General features: G+C 42.9%; 1 protein-coding gene across 8 annotated transcripts in view; it reads right to left on the bottom strand.

Annotated features, from left to right (window-relative positions):
* The window catches only part of LOC106579653 (lethal(3)malignant brain tumor-like protein 4), a 127,041-nt gene that overhangs the window by 33,612 nt on the left and 69,622 nt on the right, over positions 1-23,807 (bottom strand). For all 8 annotated transcript variants that reach the window (XM_014159770.2, XM_014159775.2, XM_014159773.2 and 5 more), the window contains exon 17: positions 13,193-13,260. In XM_014159770.2, coding sequence (XP_014015245.2) covers positions 13,193-13,260 — 68 coding nt within the window. The remainder of the gene's footprint in view (positions 1-13,192; positions 13,261-23,807) is intronic.

Genomic DNA, 23,807 nt, shown 5'->3' with positions numbered 1-23,807 from the left:
ACATTGTATCCCTGGCTATTTAAAAAATAAAAATACAATTGTGCCGTCTGGTTTAATATAAGGAATTTGAAATTATACTTTTACTCAAGTATGACAATTGAGTACTTTTTCCACCACTGGATGTGGCTGGGGGTTACAGCATTTCTTTCACATGACCCATCAATTTAGACAAGTGTGTCTGGGTAAGCGTCATCTAATATTTATCTGGACACTTTCTGTGTTCCTGAAATGTTTCTTTATTGTAGGCTACTACCACTTTTAGTCTTTATCACATGACCTCATGTGAATCCTTAAAGAGATGGGTGAGGCTGGCTTAAGAGGGTGTGAACAATGCTGAATGGGTGTAGACAAAGGAGAGCTCTCTAGTAGGTACCAAAACATTCAAAGGCCCTTTTCTGAAAAGTGAGTTTACAAGTTTATCAACTTTCAAAGTAGAATTACTTTCCCATTGTTCCTCAAAAATGCTGTGTATGATATACTATTTTGTAGCTCTGAGTCTCTACTTTTATCCAATGTAAAACACTGAAATTCAAATGTTGCTACATAAGACCGAATCCAGGTGGTGAGTCACATATGGAATCATGTAATAACCCCCAAAAAGTGTTAAACAAATCAAAATATATTTTATATTTGAGCTTTGCACACTCTTGGCATTCTCTCAACCAGCTTCACCTGGAATGCTTTTCCAACAGTCTTGGAATTCCCACATATGCTGAGCACTTGTTGGTTGCTTTTCCTTCACTCTGTGGTCCAACTCATCCCAAACCATCTCAATTGGGTTGTGGTCTGGTAATTGTGGCGGCCAGGTCATCTGATGCAGTACTCCATCACTCTCTTTATTGGTCAAATAGCCCTTACACAGCCTGGATGTGTGTTGGGTTATTGTCCTGTTGAAAAACAAATGTTAGCCCCACTAAGCGCAAACCAGATGGGATGGTGTATCACTGCAGAATGCTGTGGTAGCCATGCTGGTTAAGTGTGCCTTGAATTCTAAATAAATCACTGACAATGTCACCAGCAAAGCACCCCCACACCATCACACCTCCTCCATGCTTCACGGTGGGAACTACACATGTGGAGATCATCCGTTCACCTACTCCGCGTCTCACAAACACATGGCGGTTGGAACCAAAAATCTCAAAGTTGATCTCATCAGACCAAAGGACAGATTTCCACCAGTCTAATGTCCATTGCTCATGTTTCTTGGCCCAAGCAAGTCTTTTCTTATTATTGGTGTCCTTTAGTAGTGGTTTCTTTGTAGCAATTCGACCATGAAGGGCTGATTCTAGGTAAAGGTAAAGCCCCGCTCACTGGTCACCATAGCAACACCCACCCGTAGCACGCGCTCTAGCAGGTATATTTCACTGGTCATCCCCAAAGCCAACTCCTCCTTTGGCTGCCTTTCCTTCCAGTTCTCTGCTGCCAATGACTGGAATAAATTGCAAAAATCACTGATGCTGGAGACTTATCTCCCTCACTAACTTTAAGCTTCAGCTGTCAGAGCAGCTTATAGATCACTGCACCTGTACACAGCCCATCTTAGTTGCCCACCCAACTACCTCATCCCCATATTGTTTTAATTTACTTTCTTGCTCTTTTGCACACCAGTATTTCTACTTGCACATCACCATCTGCTCATCTATCACTCCAGTGTTAATTTGCTAAATTGTAATTACTTCGCTACTATGGCCTATTTATTGCCTTACCTCCTCACGCCATTTGCACACACTGTATATAGACTTTCTTTTTTTCTATTGTGTTATTGACTGTACACTTGTTTATTCCATGTGTAACTCTGTGTTGTTTGTTGTCCAATCGATTAGTCCAGGACCTGTCTGCTAGGCTGAGAGAGAGATGCAATGAATACATTCCAATCAGACAGTTCATTGGAGTAAAATTGGATCAAGTCTTAGTTCCGCTTCCCGGCAGTGCTGTGGGTATGGAAGGGAACGCAAAGCATGGAATTCAGAAGCCCTAATTAAAGCTACAAGAAGCCTTCCTAGTTGAAGGAGGAGCGCTCCCTCCTTTGAGAAGGAAAAAACCATCAGCACACTAGGCTACATATAGTGATGCCCAATACAATCTATACTCTACTTTCTCCAAGTAACTGTTCTTCTCTAGGAAGTAACAATACAAGTTGCCATTGGCAATGAGCTGCATGGACACTGAAAAGTCAATTCAAAGGGGCAAAATAAATATAGCTTCTGTCAATAACTGTTATATGGATGTCCATGTGCGTGAGTGTGGGAGTGTAGGTGTGTATATGAATGGGAGTGTGAGAGATGGTGAATATGTGTAGGACGGTGGGAGAGAATGGGTATGTAGATGCATAGGGTATATGTTGGGGGAGAATGGATGAGAATGGATGAGTAAGTTGATGGATGGATGGGTGTGTCTGAGAGGTAGGGAGGGTGTGTAAAGATGGGAGGCTGGGACAAGCTTGGCTTGGGTGGGTAGGGGGTGGAAGGATGGTAGGTAGGGACAAGCTTGGCTTGGGTGGGTAGGGGGTGGAAGGATGGGAGGTAGGGACAAGCTTGGCTTTGGTGGGTAGGGGGTGGAAGGATGGGAGGTAGGGACAAGCTTGGCTTGGGTGGGTAGGGGGTGGAAGGATGGGAGGTAGGGACAAGCTTGGCTTTGGTGGGTAGGGGTAGAAGGATGGGAGGTAGGGACAAGCTTGGCTTTGGTGGGTATGGGGTGGAAGGATAGGAGGTAGGGACAAGCTTGGCTTGGGTGGGTAGGGGGTGGAAGGATAGGAGGTAGGGACAAGCTTGGCTTGGGTGGGTAGGGGGTGGAAGGATGGGAGCTAGGGACAAGCTTGGCTTTGGTGGGTAGGGGGTGGAAGGATGGGAGGTAGGGACAAGCTTGGCTTTGGTGGGTAGGGGGTGGAAGGATGGGAGGTAGGGACAAGCTTGGCTTTGGTGGGTAGAGGGTGGAAGGATGGGAGGTAGGGACAAGCTTGGCTTGGGTGGGTAGGGGGTGGAAGGATGGGAGGTAGGGACAAGCTTGGCTTTGGTGGGTAGAGGGTGGAAGGATGGGAGGCAAATGTATTGATAAAAGTCACGTTGTCCTAGAAAGATTTACGCGGATCGCAAAACTTTATGCGACGGTAAGCCTACATGAAACAGCCCTTTTTTAAAGTGTTTCTAAAATCCCCTATGGGAAAAATGTATGGTGGAAAAACGATTGGAACCATTTCCTTGTTATGGGTATTATGACTCATATTGTGGAACTCTATTGGATTTTTTAAATATAACTCATGACCTACAGCAGGGGTCTTCAACAGGTCAATTGCATGTACTCAAACTGTCATAAACAAATCTTAAAAGAATCAGACAACGCAAGCTCCCAGCTACTATCTATATAATCAACAAAACATTGATATTATCCCACCCCTGGTCAGCCACTATTGGCTTGAAAAAAATAAAAAAATAACACAATATCTGCCAATTCATTTCCAGCAATATTGCCCCCGTCTGTCTGTGTGGTGCGTGCGTTTGTCTATCACTCTTGTGTGTAGCCAGTTGATCTGATAACCATCTTGTGGGTTGACAGAAATACTTTCCCCAAAACCTTCTCAATTAAATGTTAACTGCAAAGTAGGCTTACCTGGAAGAAGTACATAATGAGTAAGAACACTATATATTTTGTATATATTTGTTATTTGCAAACTTTGCCATGAAATGAGCAGCAAAAGTACAGAACCATTGCTAGACCAGCACATTAGACAGAAAGAAAAATAAGTAATTATCTTGCTAGAAAAGGTTGGAGACCCCTGATCTACAGCAATTCTTTAAGATCGACAACAAAACATATCAAATACTTAGGATGCGTAATAAGTGACAACAAACACAACTTTATCCCATTACTCAACAATATGAAAGCAGATGTAATTAAAATGGGAAAACTTCCCAAAAATCATACAAGTAGAATAAATCTCTTCAGAATGGCATGGCTCCAAAAGCTTTTCTATTTATTCCTCGGTAATACCAATTACCCCAATGAAGACATTCTTTAAGAAAGTATACTTGGTCATAACAGACTGTATATGTGACTTGTTTCAGGAAACTAGGCGTATGTCGCACGTCACTACTTCACTGGAGAGCCATTTGAACGTAAACATGCGTTTTTTTGGCAGAAATGCCTTCTGGAACATGTGAACTTTCATGTGCTTTAATATCAAACCTGTATTGTATGCATAAATAATCATAAAAAAAGATTATGAGCCTAGTTGGTTTAGCCATGGAAGACAGGAACCTTCTCGCTAGCCATGATTGGCTGAGATAATGGATGGGCTGGACATGCCGGGAGATGAGCTTGGATTGGTCTGCAATGTAGCATGCTTCTGTCTATAACATGAGGTGTTCAGTACGTGTTGACAGTCCTTTCTACCGCACCGTTTTTGAAAAATATGTTAGCCATCGAGAACTATAAAAGTTGATACTTTTCTCAACAACATTGATGCCCTGAATTTAGCAGGCACTATCGTCAGATCAGTTGGAAAAAGTGATGGGCTACTTTCTGCACACACCACAGTCAGTGTGAACTGGAGTGACTTGACACAATGCTGGCCAAACAAGATATAGCTACAAACAAAACAAAGTTAAATGACTCCAGTCTGCCGTGAAGTTTTCATCCATGTATATAGGCAAGAGTCTAGCTACATTTTCAGATATAAGTATCTAATTTTGTCAGAAAGTAATTTTTTATTGCAAGTTAAAGAGTACTGTTAGTTAGCTAGGAAACATTGTTTGCTGGCTCGCTAGCTAACGTTATGTGTAGGATCTGTGTAGTAATATTATTTGAATCAGAAATCCACTTGCATTGCTAGTTATAGCCTAATGTTAGCTAGCTAACATTGAACCTAGTTTGTTAGCTTTAGCTACCTGCAGATTCATACTACAGCTATGACAATGTTTGTATTGGTAGTAGTATGAGTTGGGATTATGCTGGTTCATTGTTTAGCTAGGTAGCTAGATGCATGTCTAAACAAAAGACTCCACATTGGCCAGATTATTACATGACCCATCAAATTAACCAGGTGTGTCTGGGGGATTACGGCCATCTATTGTATTTCATGAACATGTGTACATGTCTTGACAATAGTGACCCATCCACTTAGCTAGATGTGGCTTGGGGGTAGTTCTTGCATTTCCTTCACATGACCCATCAATTTAGACAAGGGTATCGGGTAAGCCTCATCTAATAATGATAAAATATTTATAAAAACGTTCCGTTTTATATTGCTACTATGCAAGTAACCACTCCACAGTAACGTTTACACCTTCTGTATCCTGTGCAAGTCACAAATAAATTGTGATTTTATTTGATATAGGGTGTTTACCACATTGCCTCACATGTGAATCCTTAAAGAGATGGGTGGGGCTAATGCTTAAGAGAGTGTGAAGGAGGCTGAATGGGTGTAGACAAAGAAGAGCTCTCCAGTAGGTGTACCAAAAACATTCAAGGGCCATTTTCTCAGAAGTAGGGTTACAAGTTAATTAACTTTCAAAGCAGAATTACGTCCCCATTGTTCCTTAACTGCAGTGTATGATATACCATTTTGTAGTTCGGAGTCTCTACTTTTATCCAATGTAAAAAACACAACTTCAAATTTTGCTATATATGACCGAATCGAGGCGGTCGGTCACATATGGGCAAATAAAACTCATAGAATTAAAAGGAAAGTTTCACATCTTCCTAAGTCTGAGGCTGGTTATAGGGTTGAATATTTTCCCGGTATTTTAGTAATGTTCCTTACCGAGAATAAAATCACTTTTCTCCCAGGAAACCCGGTATTTCCCGGCAAAATCGGAAGTGTCAAGCGAAAGCAGTATAAAGCATATAAATGTCTGGATTTGTTTAGAGATTTAATCAGCATGAAAATTGTAAACTGATGCTACCTGAGGCTGATGAGCCATATATTAAATACATTCAATGAGAACCTACATTAACGACATTTAATAAGCCCAAAAAAGCCAAAATGATTGTGCCATTATGCAATACATATATGTTATGGGCTACTGCACATGACAGAAAAAGCCCATAGATATAGCTAGCTATCTTGGGTAAATAAAGGAAACTAGCTCCAGCAGGCTAATATTTTTTGGTGTAAACTGCATTACTGTACTGTATTATACTGGATTATATGGACAGGAATTACACACATCGTTCAAACCATGATAAAGCAGAAGAGAACATGCCATTCTGGCGCAGCACATGCGGCCTACGAAGTTACAAGTGTATAGGCTAGCTAATTTGATTTTAACTTTGAAATATAATAGGGCCTATTTATAATTAGTAGGCTGACGCATATATAGCCTACCTTTCATAATAATTCCCCTAATGTTATTAGCCTACCTCCTCTTTCTCTCTCTATTGTTGCTTCATTCCCACCCTGCTTCAACAGTTAAATGAAATAAGTTTTGTTGTCCTTATCTTCATCATTCTAATGACATCCTTGAATAATATAGGACTAGAATTAGATGCAGAAGGCTTTCACTTCTCTTCAAGAAGATTGAATGGTTATGGGTCTGAATGAATAACTGCTATAGCCTACAGCCATTGCGCGTTCACTCTTCTTTCAAACTACCCGTGAGTTCTATTGGCTGCTGTATTTAACGTTCAACAACAAACAACAAAAGAGATTGCGTTCCACTTCGAATAGTCTATTGGTTTAAGAAATGCTAAAACAAATAATAATAATATCCAGCAAGCTATTCTAGTCTAGCTTTTCCTGCATGGGATTCCAAGAGCTAAGGAGCATTTTTAAAGGAGAGGCCAGCGAAGCTCAGGTGGTTGTGTATTACGCAAGAGACAGAGCCTATGTTAGAAGCTTATTACGCATAACCAATCATTAATTAGCTACAGTATATACAGTGCATTCAGAAAGTTTTCAGAACCCTAGACCATGTACATTTTGTTACATTACAGTCTCATTCTAAAATGGGTTATAGTTTTTTCCCCTCATCAGTCTACACACAATACCCCATAACGACAAAGCAAAAACAGGTTTGTAGAAATGCTTGCATATGTATGAAAAAAAAACATGCGCGCACACACACACACACACACACACACACACACACACACACACACACACACACAAAATCACAGTGGCATAAGTATTCAGACCCTTTAATCAGTACTTTGTTGAAGCCCCTTTGGCAGCGATTACAGCCTCGAGTCTTCTTGGGTATGAAGCTACAAGCTTGGCACTCCTGGTTTGTCTTGGCTGTGTGCTTAGGGTCATTGTCATGTTGGAATGTGAACCTTCGCCCCAGACAGAGGTCCTGAGCGCTCTGGAGCAGGTTTTATCAAGGATCTCTCTGTACTTTGCCATGTTTATCTTTCCCTCGAGCCTGACTAGTCTCCCAGTCCCTGTCGCTGAAAAACATCCCCACAGCATGATGCTGTCCCCATCATGCTTCCCCGTAGGGATGGTGCCAGGTTTCCACCAGGCGTGACACTTGGCATTCAGGCCAAAGAGTTCAATCTAGATTTCATCAGACCAGAAAATCTTGTTTCTCATGGTCAGAGTCCTTTAGGTGCCTTTTGGCAAACTCCAAGAGGGCTGTCATGTGCCTTTTACTGAGGAGTGGCTTCCTTCTGGCAATTCTACCGTAAAAGCCTGATTGGTGGAATGCTGCAGAGATGGTTGTCCTTCTGGAAGGTTCTCCCATCTCGACAGAGGAAACTTACAGAGCCTTGGTCACCTCCCTAACCAAGGCACTTCTCCCCCGATTGCTCAGTTTGGCCAGCTCTGGGAACAGTCTTGGTGGTTCTAAACTTCCATTTAAGAATGATGGAGGCCACTGTGTTCTTGGGGACCTTCAATGTTGCAGACATGTTTTGGTACCCTTCCCCGCATCTGTGCCTCGACAATTCCTTCGACCTCATGCCTTGGTTTTGCTCTGTCATGCACTGTCAACTGTGGGACCTTATATAGACAGGTGTGTGCCTTTCCAAATCATGTCCAATCAATTGAATTTACCACAAGTGGACTCCAATCAAGTTTGTAGAAACATCTCAAGGATGATCAATGGAAACAGGATGCACTTGAGCTCCATTTCAAGTCTCATAGCAAAGAGTCTATGTAAATAAGGTATTTCTGTTTTCGCTTTGTCATTATAGGGGATTGTGTATAGATTGAGGGGAAAAAATGATTTAATCAATTTTAGTATAAGGCTGTAACGTAACAAAATGTGGAAAAAGTCCAGTTGTCTGAATACTTTCAGAATGCACTGCATAGTGCATTCTGCATTCTATGCAGTGCATTCTGAAAGTATTCAGACAACTGGAATTTTTCCACATTGTTACGTTACAGCCTTATACTAAAATTGATGAAATCATTTTTTCCCCTCCTCAATCTATACAGAGCCGCACTGATTCAAAGCAAACATATTTGAGTGACAGGCTGTTTAAAAACTCTGCAGCTGCATTTAAAACAATTAGAATCTTTACAATAAAACAACAAGGTGACCCCTGAAAGCCAGAAGGAGATGGGTAAATTAGACGCGCATTCAGTCTTTATATTACTGTAGCATAGGCTATGCTGCAGCAAATGAAGGCCTACCTGTCACAAGAAAAAGGTTACCATGATGAGATGATAGGTCTACATGCATTGAACTGCGTTCCACACTGAGATGGGCTGTCTGTCCCCACCCTGAGTATTGATTCATCATGCAGATGGGCTCTTTCCCCACCCTGCAGTTATTTATCCTGGGAAAAGAGAGTGGTTTTGGGCAGTAAATCTAGGTAACCGGTTTCCCGCCATTCAACGCTAGGTGGTTTTAACTTTTCCAGATCTATCGGAAGGCATTTACTTGTGACATATAGTTAAATGCACTATTGAGGAACAATGGGTACATATTGAAGAAGCGCATACTCATCCCCAGAATCTTTTCATGCGTCTATTTTCAAAAGATAAATCTAAGAACATGAACAACTTCATAGTTGAGAACACTAAACACAATACGGAAGAAAATGGAACATACTCTACAAGAACCAGTGTCTCTCACCTAAAAACACAATCTTATAGGACAATCTTTGTACAAATACATGCAAATTAAAAAACGTTTCATATTACAAAATGTTGATTTGTAATCTTTTGGACATCAGAGCAATCTTGAGGGAATTCTATTTGAGTAAGAAAACGATATCCATGCGATCGGTAAGCTATACAAAACTACCCAACTGGCATGCTAAAATATAAACTATGGGAACCAAGACTTTAAAAGAACTGATATTGGCACAAGATGGAAGGAATCATGGCGCATAACTAATGAAATTACAGTTAATGAAAATATACACTTAATCCAGTAGAAGCTAATGCATAAAATGTATTATACAAGAGACAAAAATCCACAAATTCTACAGCACAATGGTAGACTCATGTCTTAAGTGTAAAACTAACAACGACTCATTAATCCATGCTTTCTGGGAATGCTATAGTCCAAAGGTTATAGGTTAGAAAGTTGGCTGTCAGAAGTATTACAATGTACATTTATTTTTAAGACATGGCATGAGGGGCATTGAGATACCTGATGGGTTGGATGATTCTTTTCTCGTCAAGCATCTTGAAAAAAAACGTATACTTGACTGAAACTCAATCAATCCTCCATCGTTAACACAATGGAAAGGTCAAATGCTTTATTATCTAAATGTTGAAAGTGCGTGGGCGACGGAGAGAAACAAAACAGTGCAGTTTGAGGCCATGTGGCGGAGAGTGACGCGGGTGCTGGAGATGGGGTTGTGAGCAGGTGGGTCTGGGCAGGTGTGATGTCGTTGATGGTTGCGTTTGCCTGTTTGCTGTCGTTTGTATGCGTCTGTTTTGTATTGTTAGGAGAGAAAAAAAATCCTCCCAAAATAATAACTACAAATAGGTCAAAATGTGGACCAAGGCCCAGGATGGACTGCCTCTTCCTGTACCAGCAAGATAGAGGAGAAAGGAGAGGAGAGAGGTGAGGAGAGGAGAGGAGAACGGAGAGAGGTGAGGAGAGGAGAGCAAAGAGAGGTGAGGAGAGAGGTGAGGAGAAGAGGAGAGGAGGGAGGTGAGGAGAGGAGAACGGAGAGAGGTGAGGAGAGGAGAACGGAGAGAGGTGAGGAGAAGAGGAGAGGAGGGAGGTGAGGAGAGGAGGAGAGAGGTGAGGAGGAGAGAGGTGAGGAGGAGAGACGTGAGGAGGAGAGACGTGAGGAGAGAGATGAGGAGAAGAGAGGAGGGAGGTGAGGAGAGGAGAACGGAGAGAGGTGAGGAGAAGAGGAGAGGAGAGGAGGGAGGTGAGGAGAGGGAGAGAGGTGAGGAGAGGAGGAGAGAGGTGAGGAGAGGAGGAGAGAGGTGAGGAGAGACGAACGGAGAGAGGTGAGGAGAGAGATGAGGAGAACGGAGGGAGGTGAGGAGAGGAGAACGGAGAGAGGTGAGGAGAAGAGGAGAGGAGGGAGGTGAGGAGAGAGGTGAGGAGAGAGGTGAGGAGGAGAGATGAGGAGAACGGAGGGAGGTGAGGAGAATGGAGGGAGGTGAGGAGAGGAGAACAGAGAGAGGTGAGGATCTGCATCTACGTGCCCTCTGCGGTCTGTCACCTGTCATCTGCCGGTGGCGACGGGCGGGGCTCCACCACACATCACTCTCTCCCGTTCTCTGTCTCTAGCCACGGCTGAATCAAAGCGACTGAAGCAGTCCTAACACCAACCAAACACTACCTTCACACCTGTCACTGTGTCACATCTGACCCTTTCAGAAGGGATTTCATCTATGAGAGAGTCCAAGGGTGGGGTGACCGGGCAAGTCTATTCTGTTGTGACAACTTGCCATCCTACAGTTACTGGAGGGAAAAATAAAAAAGTCCCACAAAACAAAAGAGGAAACGACTGACAAGAATGGGAATTTCTGCTGCAGGGGAGTGAGAAGTATGAGATTCCTGCGTGTTCTTCAGTTTCATTTCTCTTTGTGTGGTGATCTCTCACCATCTTATCACACTGTCAGTACAGAATGTACTAAATGAAATCCAGGCCCCAGAATCAATCCTCCACAGTAGAGTAAGGATCAGTTCGCTCAGTTCGGTGAGGCAGCAGAGAACAAACCCATGGCAGTAGCAATTGGGGCCTTGTGGCCTGGAGGTAAGGCGAGTGTGGTGTGTGTGAAAGTGTGTGTGTTTACTGTATGTGTGTGTTAGGCTCTCTGTGTGTTGTGTGTGTGTGTGAGGTCTGGCTGGCAGCTGCTCCGGCCGTGGCAGTAATGCGTTCTGTCGTCACACCTAGAGCTCTTTCCCCTCCTCTTATCATCCTCACAGGAAGAGCTGCTGTCGCGGGAGCTAAAATTAGTATCGCACTCCGATAGGCCGTAGGAGAAATGCACTCGGCCCGAAAAGAGCTCCATTCATGCGACGCCGTGTTTCTTTTTCCTTGGTAGAAACTGACAGCTTAATGAATAAAAGGCACACGTGCACTAACCCTCCCTGTGTCCCCCTCCCTCACTTCTCTCCTGCTGACTGCGATTCAAAATGGGACGGAGGCTCTGGTTGCCATGGAAACCACCCACCAATTCATAACAATCAATGAAGTTATCCGAACAGATGAAGGAATCTAGATGTTGTTGGGCCTCAAAATTGCTGAGTAGTGAAAAGAAAAACCTACAGTGCATTCGGAAAGTATTCTGACCCCTTGACCTTTTCCACATTTCATTAGGTTACAGCCTTATTCTAAAAATGTCCCCTCATCAATATACACACAATACCCCATAATAACAAAGCAGGTTTTTAGACATTTTTGCAAATGGTCAATTCAATGGTACATTCAATTGATTGGACAGGATTTGGAAAGGCACATACCTGTCTATATAAAGGTCCCACAGATGACAGTGCATGTCAGAGCAAAAACCAAGCCATGAGATCGAAGGAATTGTCAGGATTGAGAGACTAGTCAGGATGGAGGCAAAGATGAACAGAGCAAAGTACAGAGATCCTTGATGAAAACCTGCTCCAGAGCACTCAGGACCTCAGACTGGGTTGAAGGTTCACCTTCCAACAGGACAACTACCCTAACCACACAGCCAAGACAACGCAGGGGTGGCTTCGGGACAAGACTCTGAATGTCCTTGAGTGGCACAGCCAGAGCCCGGACTTGAACCTGATCGAACAGCTCTGAAGAGTCCTGAAAATAGCTGTGCAGTGACACTCCCCATCCAACCTGACAGAGCTTGAGAGGATTTGCAGAGAAGAATGTGAGAAACTCCCCAAATACAGGTGTGCCAGGCTTGTAGCGTCATACCCAAGAAGACTCAAGGCTGTAATCGCTGCCAAAGGTGCTTCAACAAAGTACCGAGTAACGGGTCTGAATACTTATGTCAATGTGATATTTCAGTTTTATAATTTATCAATTTGCAAAAGATTATAAAAACCTGTTTTTGCTTCGTCATTATGGGGTATTGTGTGTAGATTGATGAGGGGGAATAAAAACAATTTAATCAATTTCAGAAACAAAATGTGGAACAAGTCAAGGGATCGGAATACTTTCCGAATGCCCTGTATCTAAAGATTTGCGTTTTACTTTAGGTTTTGAACCACTCTTGAACTCAATTACACCTGTGCTCACAGTAATCAAAATGAGTGATTGCGGGGTCAGGTGATCCAGTGACTCATGGCTAATACTGCCTTGCTACATGAAAACGACCAATTTCACAGAGAAATTGCCCCGTAACAACCGTGACTGACATCTAATACCTCAAGTCAAATTGGGTCTCCCTCCAGTGATGTATATTGCTTGTTGGCAAAACAAGCCATCTTCGTAGAGAGCAACTACCTGTCAGATGCTATGCAGCCGGCAAGCTGCTTAGACAATTAAAACCGGTCACCCTGCTGAATCGCTTTTGGTGATGAGACTGAACTTTAAAAAAGGGCATTCTGACCCCGTCCAGTGGTATAACAGAGCACAGGATTAAGTGTGTGTGTCTGTGGGTAACACGTTTTCATGTGTATCTGAGCTATTCCTCGTACAAGCAGAAATACGACCGCTATGACGCGTTTTGCATCATATGAACATACAATACTCCAGAGAGCCAGCGAACGCATCCAAATGATGACAGCACATCACTAATACCAATTAACGACAACCTGTCAACCATCTACCCCAGCTGTTTCAATTGAAACTCAGCCCACTCAATGAGGAGGAGAAAGCTGGAAATGGTCAAATCATGCCTTACCTTCAATCATGCTATTCAAGTCAATCTCTTCATCCTCTTCTTTGACTCGCAGATATTTAGTTGTGAGTCTAGAGAGAGAGAGAGAGAGAGAGAGAGAGAGAGAGAGAATGTAAATAGTGTGTCTGGTTAATCAATAGGCCATGTCAAAATATACATGGATGATATTTGGGTGTCTGCGAATCTGGAGAGATAGAGACCCCCAAAAATCAAGGCAACAACATTATAGAATGAGGACAGTGAAAAATCCTTGTTTAGCCCATTAGGATCCATAGTGTCTAAGGCAGTGGTCACCAACATTTTCTGAGTCAAAATGCATGCCTAGATCTACCGCTCTGATTTTTTATTAACACGACTTCAAAAAGGGAAGCCTGTGCAACACTAACCAATTAAAAACAGTACTGTAACAATGATGTTTGAGCAGTAAGCTATAGGTCCAATACATTATCACAGCATACTGGCTTTGCTGGAATTTACTTGTCAATGCATTGTTTGGGAATTAAAAAATGAATTATATTTCAAAATTTGAGATAGGCTATATGATCACACCAGTAATAGAGCCCTTGTTGTATTATTTGTGAGGCACAGCTGAGTGTGCATACATTTAAATAATTAGCTTTTTATTTTCCTGGGCTGATGGTGCCTGCATCTGATGGTCAGTCTCAGTGGAGGGAGAGAGCAGCAGACTGAGGGTCTCTCAACATCCCTCCACTCTCCCTTTCCACTGACACTGACCAATAAGGGACACCGTCTTCGAGCTGATGGCAAAACTAGAGTAGCACCGCATTATTTCTGCCTCATGCACAAATGAATGTTATTACTCCGATGAACAGAGAAAGTGAAATGTTCCTCGATATTAAAAAAGACCCAAACGGTAATAATAACAACAACACAAGCCTATAGAGACACTTTCCTACTAATTCATTACTGCTGCAGTGCTTGTTGTAGCTCTGAGTGGAAATAGGAGGAAAGTGCATTTTATGGTTTATAAAAGTGTTGGATACAAAGTGTTGACAGTGCTGAGTAAGAACTTAAACATGAACTCATAAAAACAGCAGCTCTTTGCTGCATTTGTTGACAGTCTCTCTCTAGTCATGGTTTTAAATGTTTTAAAATCTCACAGTATCAACTTTATTGTAGCTTTCTTTAATGCCTGCTACGTTACTGCAGACTCGGTCATCTGAGCCATCTGATTGGCCAGCTGTCGGCATAGTGCACTTCATTTCCTCTCCAGGCCCACCGGGAAGGCAGAGTTTGTACCTTCAGACACATGAAATGGCAACAGTTTGCAGGGCAGCTGAATTGGCTGCACCTACCACCTACCACCAACAGCCCGAGACTAATAAAATAAAATATGAACACAAGGCTTTATCGTTGGGTTTTTTACAGAAATGTTTGGCGATCGACTAGGAATACCTTGGAGATTGACAATCGCGATCGACTTGACCACTGGTCTAAGGAGTACTGCCAGAATGACTCTCTTTGTTATTGTTTACGTACGATGTCACCTCCTCTTATAAACCTGGGATGGCTTACATCAAAGTATTTCACCATCATATAACAAGACATCCCACTATAAAAGTACAATGGCTTTATAGCATTAACACCATTGTACCATCTTACAAACTTCTGTACATCAATGGGCAATGTTCTCTTGACAGAGGAAAAACATCTGTGTCTGGTGCTGAGGTCAGAGTAATGATAGGTCTGTGAATAGTGCTCATTGTGAACGTGGTACCTTCAGGCGTTGAACCAGAATTGTGGAGGTCTACAATATTTTTTCTGAGGTCTTGGCTGATTGCTTTTGATTTTCCGATGATGTCAAGCAAAGAAGCACCGAGTTTGAAGGTAGGCCTTGAAATACATCCACAGGTACACCTCCAATTGACTCAGTCTAATTGACATAGTTTATCAGAAGCTTCTAAAGCCATGACATCATTTTCTGGAATTTTCCAAGCTGTTTAAAAGGCACAGTCAACTTAGTGTGTGTAAACTTCTGACCCACTGGAATTGTGATACAGTGAATTATAAGTGAAATAATCTGTCTGTAAAAAATTGTTGGAAAAATGACTTGTGTCAGGCACAAAGTAGATGTCCTAACCGACTTGTCAAAACTATATAGTTTGTTAACAAGAAATTTGTGGAGTGATTGAAAAACGAATTTTAAATGTAAACTTCAACAGTACACAATGCGTAACGATAACTTGGCTATACAGTGCATTCGGAAAGAATTCAGAACACTACGTTTTCCTACACTGCTACGTTACAGCCTTATTCTAAAATGGATTAAATACAAAAAGAATCCTCAATCTACACACAATACCCCATAATGACAAAGCGAAAATAGGTTAAGATTTTTTGGCAAATTTATAAAAAATTACAAATATATTTTAGACCCTTTGCTATGAGACTTGAAACTGAGTTCACGTGCATCCTGTCTCCATTGATCATCGTTGAGATGTTTCTACAACTTGATTGGAGTCCACCTGTGGTAAAATCAATTGATTGGACATGATTTTGAAAGGCATACACCTGTGTACATAGTTGACAGTGAATGTATGAGCAAAAACCAAGCCATGAGGTCGAAGGAATTGTCCGTAGAGCTCCGAGACAGGATTGTGTTGAGACAAAGATCTGGGGAAGGGTACCAAAACATTTCTGAAGCATTGATAGTCCCCAAGAACACAGTGGCCTCCATCATTATTAAATGGAATAGTTTGGAGCCACAAAGACTTTTCCTAGAGCTGGCCGCCTGGCCAAACTGAGCAATCAGGAGAGAAGGGCCTTGGTCAGGGAGGTGACCAAGAACCCGAAAAAGCTCCAGAGTTCCTCTGTGAGATGGGAGAACCTTCCAGAAGGAGAACCATTTCTGCAGCACTCCACTAATCAGGCCTTCTTTGGAAGAGTGGCCAGACGGAAGCCACTCCTTAGTAAAAGGCACATGACAGCCCACCTGGAGTTTGCCAAAAGGCACCTAAAGACTCAGACCATGAGTAACAAGATTCTCTGGTCTGATAAAATCAAGATTGAACTTTTTGGCCTGAATGCCAAGCATCACGTCTGGAGGAAATCTGGCACCATACCTATGGCAAAGCCTGGTGGTGGCAGCATCATGCTGTGGAGATGTTTTTCAGTGGAAGAGACTGGGAGACTAGTCAGGATCGAGGGAAAGATAAGAGCAAAGTACAGGGAGATTGATGAAACCTGCTCCAGAGCACTTAGTATCTCAGACTGGGGCAAAGGTTCATCTTCCAACAGGACAACAACCCTAAGCACACAGCAAAGACAACACATGAGTGTCTCTGAATGTCCTCGAGTGGCCCAGCCAGAGCACGGTCTTGAACCCGATCGAACATCTCTGGAGAGACCTGAAAATAGCTGTGCAGTGACACTCCCCATCCAACCAAGCAGAGCTTGAGAGGATCTGCAGAGAAGAATGGGAGAAATTCCCCAAATACAGGTGTGCTAAGCTTGTAGCGTCATACCCAAGAAGACTTGAGGCTGTGTTCGCTGCGAAAGGTGCTTCAACAAAGTACTGAGTAAAGGGTCTGAATACTTACAGTACCAGTCAAAAGTTTAGACACACCTACTCATTCAAGGGTTTCTTCATTATTTTTACTGTTTTCTACACTGTAGGATAATAGTGAATACATCAAAACTATGAAATAACATATGGAATCACGCAGTAAACAAAAAAAAGTGTTAAATCAAAATACATTTTATATTTCAGATTCTTCAACGTACCCACCCTTTGCCTTGACAACAGCTTTGCATACTGTTGGCATTTACGTAGTGCTTATGAAGCCTTTACGTAGTGCTTATTAAGCCTTTATAAGATGGACTTGGTTTAAAGTGGGACTGTTTTCTCAACGAGAAAGACCTGGACCAAGGTGTCTGTGGACAAACTACAGCAACACATCATACAGGTGCACGCTTTCAAAAAGTTACGGCTACTGCAAATTCTCTCATCTTGTAATTTAGCTGCGAAACGTCTTCTATTACATGCTCAGAGGCAGTTGAATGAATACATGATGCCTGGCCTGAATATATCTGGTGGAGCGATTGAGATTAGAGGGCCGCATCACAGTAGCATAACTAGAAAGGACATGGCTATATACACATAATGACATTGACTTAAATAGGAATGTCTGTCTTAGTAAATCTACGGTAGCATAACTTTCAATGCGTATCCTCCAAAAGGCATAACACCCGGCTGCCCCACTTCAGAGAAGTTCCCTCATTGTCATCTTCTGTCAGACAGTGATTTAAAGGAGATTATACTGAGCCTCTGCCATTCTTCCTGGATGACGTTACTTCTACAAGAGGATATTGACAGATCTAGAAGCAGACAGAGACCACACCTGAATCCCCAATCAAATCTACTGCAAATGTCATCTCACACAGAAAAGGAAATGTTAAACCCTGCTGTTTGAGAGTAGATAATTTTCAGAAATGATGTGAACAAGAATTGTTGGAATGGTAAAAATATGCAGCGCAAACTACTGAGAACCACTGAAACCATTTTAATTCAGACCTTCAGACTACAGTATTGTACTTCTAGTGTGGGACTTACGTCTTCAATAATAAAGTGAGATAGTGAAAATATTTAACCTTTTGAATTGGTTACTTAATCCCAAAAGATTTTAGAGCGGCATAACCTTAAATTCCCACAGTAAGAAATAACATTTTGAGTTGGCCAATTAATGTGCAGAAATTGCATGACGACTCATCCTGAATTTAATTCCGCTGCAATATCGATCGCTCCATACATTTAGTCTGAAATCTGTTGTCCTGGAAGTCATTTGTGCTAATGCCAAAATGAGGGTCGTTGTGATTGGATCGTCTCTAACCAATCAGAGTATCAAAGCCAATGTCTTAATTCATGATTCGTGTAGGCCGGCTCTGGCCCAACCCATCGGTTTGTGGGACCAGTCAGAATGTGTTCGCATTCTACAAGACATTGGGGAGGAAAGAAAATCCAGACTCATTGTGGAAAATAAATAAAAAACGCAAGTGGCTGTGGCGTTTGGCCAGAGCGATATGGCTTGGGGAGTCAGGCTAGTGCAGAAAGGCCATATACTTTGTGTTATATTCTTTGAGAATGGCCTGACTTTCAAAATATCCCGTACAAATGTTTTGTAGTCAGTGTGCAGTATGACATGAAATGCTCTGAAAGAAGAGTTGGCTAAAGCACATACAGTACAGCAGTGGTCACCAAACCGGTCGAACGCATTCTATCTCCATAATTTCTATTTAAAAAAATACAACGATAAAGCCTTGCTTACTTATTTAGCACTGTTGGCGCTAGGTGCACTTGATTCGGCTTGCTTTTGGACTCAAACTGATCTTGACTGAGGAATGATTGGTGACCCCTGCAGTACAGGTATGAGACAAGACTACTTCAGACTACAACACTATATACAGTACCAGTAAAAGGTTTGGACACACCTACTCATTCAAGGTTTTTTCTACAATTGTAGAATAATAGTGAAGACATGAACATTATGAAAAATAACATGGAATCATGTAGTAACCAGAAAAGTGTTAAACAAATCAAAATATATTTTATATTTGAGATTCTTCAAAGTAGCCACCCTTTGCATTGATGACAGCTTTGCACACTCTTGGCATTCTCTCAACCAGCTTCATGAAGGAGTCAACTGGAATGCATTTCAATCAACAGGTGTGCCTTGTTAAAAGTTAATTTGTGGATTTTTTTTCCTTCTTAATCCGTTTGAGCCAATCAGTTGTGTTGTGACAAGGTAGGGTGGTATACAGAAGACAGCTCTATGTGGTAAAAGACCTAGTCCATATTATGGCAAGAACAGCTCAAATAAGCAAAGAGAAACAACAGTCCATCATTACTTTAAGAAATGAAGGTCAGTCAACACAGAAAATTTCACAGAACTTCGAACGTTACTTCAAGTGCAGTCACAAAAACCATCAAGCACTATGATGAAACTGGCTCTCTTGAGGACCGCCACAGGAAAGAAGACCCAGAGTTACCTCTGCTGCAGAGGATAAGATCACTAGAGTTACCAGCCTCAGAAATTGCAGCCCAAATAAATGCTTCACAGAGTTCAAGTAACAGACACAGCTCAACATCAACTGTTCAGAGTAGACTGTGTGAATCAGGACTTCATGGTCAAATTGCTGCAAAGAAACCACTACTAAAAGGACACCAATAAGAAGAGACTTGCTTGGGCCAATAAGCACAGGGCAATGGACATTAGACCGGTGGATATCTGTCCTTTCATCTGATGAGTCCAAATTTGAGATTTTTGATTCCAACCGCCGTGTCTTTGTGAGATGCAGGGCAGGTGAACGGATGATCTCCGCATGTGTGGTTCCCACCGTGAAGCATGGAGGAGGAGGTGTGATGGTGTGGGGTTGCTTTGCTGGTGACACCGTCAGTGATTTATTTAGAATTCAAGGAAACACTTAACCAGTATGGCTACCACAGCATTCTGCAGCGACACACCATCCCATCTGGTTTGCGCTTAGTGGGACTATCATAAGTTTTCAACAGGACAATGACCCAAAACATACCTCCAGGCTATGTAAGGGCTATTTGACCAAGGAGAGTGATGGAGTGCTGCATCAGATGACCTGGCTTCCACAATCACCAGACTTCAACCCAATTGAGACGGTTTGGGATGAGTTGGACGGCAAAGTGAAGGAAAAGCAGCCAACAAGTGCTCAGCATATGTGGGAACTCCTTCAAGAATGTTCGAAAAGCATTCCTCATGAGGCTGGTTGAGAGAATGCCAAGAGTGTGCAAAGCCGTCATCAAGGCCGTCATCAAGGTAAACACTTTTCTGGTTACTACATGATTCCATATGTGTTATTTCATAGTTTTGATGTCTTCAGTATTATTCTAGAATGTAGAAAATAGTAAAAATAAAGAAAAACCCTTGAATGAGTAGTTGTGTCCAAACTTTTGACAGGTACAGTAAATACATCATGTACAGTAGCAGCTGTGCTTTTGAATTGAGCCTGAAATCGAGGCACTGAAGGCAGTTCCCATGGAAGAAATGTCAGTATTTCCAAGACTGGCCAGAGACTGAAATAACCTTGAGGATCAGCCAAGTTGAGCCAACACCATCCCAGAGGAATAGTTTGTTGATGTTTCATAATACGCAAATCAGCTCAAAGAGCATCAAGTTCATTACTTAAAACTCTCGAGGAGTCTCTTCTCCCCAATTTAAAGTTGAGTCGACAAACATTGAACGATTAATGAGACGAAAAGAGGGCAAGGGGGTAGGACGGCCCAGGAAACTAATCAAGGATTCATTATATATTCCTTTTTTAAATGTAAACAAACGGGTGAATGAGGGTGGTTCTACCAAGTCTGTACCTTTTGAGAAGTGTAACTTGGTAAAAAAAACAACAACAAAAAAACATTTGATTTCACCTAATTTGTACACTCTGTCATAAATAGCATATGTTCAAAAAAAGTAGAAAATCCCATCAAGATGTTAAATAAAAAGACTATAGTAAGTGCCCATTAAGTGCCAAATAAGAGCAAATGGGGCTGACCCTAACAGAGTTTAAGATGAAATCATGAATCAGCCATAAATCCTGTTGTGACCGGGCGAATGGAAGCTTGTTGTGTGCAACAGGGAGGGGCAATTGAATGCGAGCTTCATAAAAAAATTTTAATTGCTAAAACATTTCTAGCCTGTCTATCTATGGGTTAGGGTTACAAAACACCAGAAAAATACTTTTACACTATGGGTTGACTATTACATTTTCAATGTTTCTTTTAGAATTTTTTTTTTTTAAAGGACTAGTTAGACCACATTAAAACAAGAGTTCAGTTCACGTAAAAGTTTTGACCTTAAAATGAGGCACAGACATAAATGAATCACTCATCACATTAAATACAGAATCATCTTCAGAAATGACTCTGTCAAAGAAACAACATAACTTGGGCTTTACAATGATGGTGAAAACTTGGAGACGTTTTGGAGCTGAAGTGGGTAAAAATCTTCCTAGAAATCACAGAGGGTACACAGAGGGACACGTCAAAATGCTAAATGAATCTGATTTATTGAATTCTCCATGTGGTCTATATTAAAAGGCCACTTAATTTAAAATAACAGGCTTTTAAAATTACATTTGTGCACATTTCTACTTAACATGTTAAAAGGGACGTAAAAGGCACTCATTCCGTGGAACGATCCATGAATCCTATAGAAAGTGAAGCTGTGCATAAAAAAAAGTAGTAATTTCTATGCCTTTTTCTCAAACAGATTATGGTCAGAATAAGAGAGAGAGGAGCGAAAATATCACTGCTGCATTGTTGCAGAATAAAGGCATACTGGGATTTTATTTTTACTGCATCACGAGGGAGGGATGGATGCCAGATCAGGAAATATTGATACAGATGTCTTACATAACAAACTCCAATGCATTTCTGTAAAATACAGCCGGATCAGCCACAATTGTTGTCAGGTAACTGTTCCTAATTTTAGGCTTAGGCACCGCTCTTTTTTATTTAACAGGAAACCTGCATAATCTTCAAGGCATTTGGTAATCTTTCACAAAGGGTTAACCATCAGTTCCTCCTCCGAACACCAGGAGAACCAGTCTAGCCCTAACACCAGGAGAACCAGTCTAGCCCTAACACAGGAGAACCAGTCTAGCCCTAACACCAGGAGAACCTGTCTAACCCTAACACCAGGAGAACCAGTCTAACCCCAACAGGAGAACCTGTCTAACCCTAACACCAGGAGAACCAGTCTAGCCCTAACACCAGGAGAACCAGTCTAGCCCTAACACCAGGAGAACCAGTCTAACCCTAACACCAGGAGAACCAGTCTAGCCCTAACAACAGGAGAACCAGTCTAACCCTAACACCAGGAGACCCTGTCTAACCCTAACACCAGGAGAACCAGTCTAGCCCTAACACCAGGAGAACCTGTCTAACCCTAACACCAGGAGAACCAGTCTAACCCTAACAGGAGAACCTGTCTAGCCCTAACACCAGGAGAACCAGTCTAGCCCTAACACCAGGAGAACCTGTCTAGCCCTAACACCAGGAGAACCTGTCTAACCCTAACACCAGGAGAACCTGTCTAGCCCTAACACCAGGAGAACCTGTCTAGCCCTAACCCTAACACCAGGAGAACCTGTCTAGCCCTAACAGGAGAACCTGTCTAGCCCTAACACCAGGAGAACCAGTCTAGCCCTAACAGGAGAACCTGTCTAACCCTAACACCAGGAGAACCAGTCTAGCCCTAACACCAGGAGAACCAGTCTAGCCCTAACAGGAGAACCTGTCTAACCCTAACACCAGGAGAACCTGTCTAGCCCTAACACCAGGAGAACCAGTCTAGCCCTAGCCCTAACACCAGGAGACCCTGTCTAGCCCTAACACCAGGAGAACCTGTCTAGCCCTAACACCAGGAGACCCTGTCTAACCCTAACACCAGGAGAACCTGTCTAGCCCTAACACCAGGAGACCCTGTCTAGCCCTAACACCAGGAGACCCTGTCTAACCCTAACACCAGGAGACCCTGTCTAGCCCTAACACCAGGAGAACCAGTCTAGCCCTAACACCAGGAGACCCTGTCTAGCCCTAACACCAGGAGACCCTGTCTAGCCCTAACACCAGGAGACCCTGTCTAGCCCTAACACCAGGAGACCCTGTCTAGCCCTAACACCAGGAGACCCTGTCTAGCCCTAACACCAGGAGACCCTGTCTAGTCCTAACACCAGGAGACCCTGTCTAGCCCTAACACCAGGAGACCCTGTCTAGTCCTAACACCAGGAGAACCTGTCTAGCCCTAACACCAGGAGACCCTGTCTAGCCCTAACACCAGGAGACCCTGTCTAGCCCTAACACCAGGAGACCCTGTCTAGCCCTAACACCAGGAGACCCTGTCTAGCCCTAACACCAGGAGACCCTGTCTAGCCCTAACACCAGGAGAACCAGTCTAACCCTAACACCAGGAGACCCTGTCTAGCCCTAACACCAGGAGAACCTGTCTAACCCTAACACCAACAGGAGAACCAGTCTAGCCCTAACCCCAACAGGAGAACCAGTCTAGCCCTAACCCCAACAGGAGAACCAGTCTAGCCCTAACCCCAACAGGAGAACCAGTCTAGCCCTAACACCAGGAGACCCTGTCTAGCCCTAACACCAGGAGACCCTGTCTAGCCCTAACACCAGGAGACCCTGTCTAACCCTAACACCAGGAGACCCTGTCTAGCCCTAACACCAGGAGACCCTGTCTAGCCCTAACACCAGGAGACCCTGTCTAGCCCTAACACCAGGAGAACCAGTCTAGCCCTAACACCAGGAGACCCAGTCTAGCCCTAGACCTAACAGGAGAACCTGTCTAGCCCTAGACCTAACAACAGGAGAACCAGTCTAGCCCTAGACCTAACAACAGGAGAACCTGTCTAGCCCTAGACCTAACAACAGGATAACCTGTCTAGCCCTAGCCCTAACAACAGGAGAACCTGTCTAGCCCTAGACCTAACACCAGGAGAACCTGTCTAGCCCTAACAACAGGAGAACCTGTCTAGCCCTAACAACAGGAGAACCTGTCTAGCCCTAGACCTAACAACAGGAGAACCTGTCTAGCCCTAGACCTAACAACAGGATAAC

The sequence above is a fragment of the Salmo salar genome, chromosome ssa19 (assembly GCF_905237065.1).
Source record: "Salmo salar chromosome ssa19, Ssal_v3.1, whole genome shotgun sequence".
NCBI lineage: Eukaryota > Metazoa > Chordata > Actinopteri > Salmoniformes > Salmonidae > Salmo > Salmo salar.
Note: the sequence above shows the minus strand (reverse complement) of the source record. Positions and strands in the feature narration are given on the sequence as shown.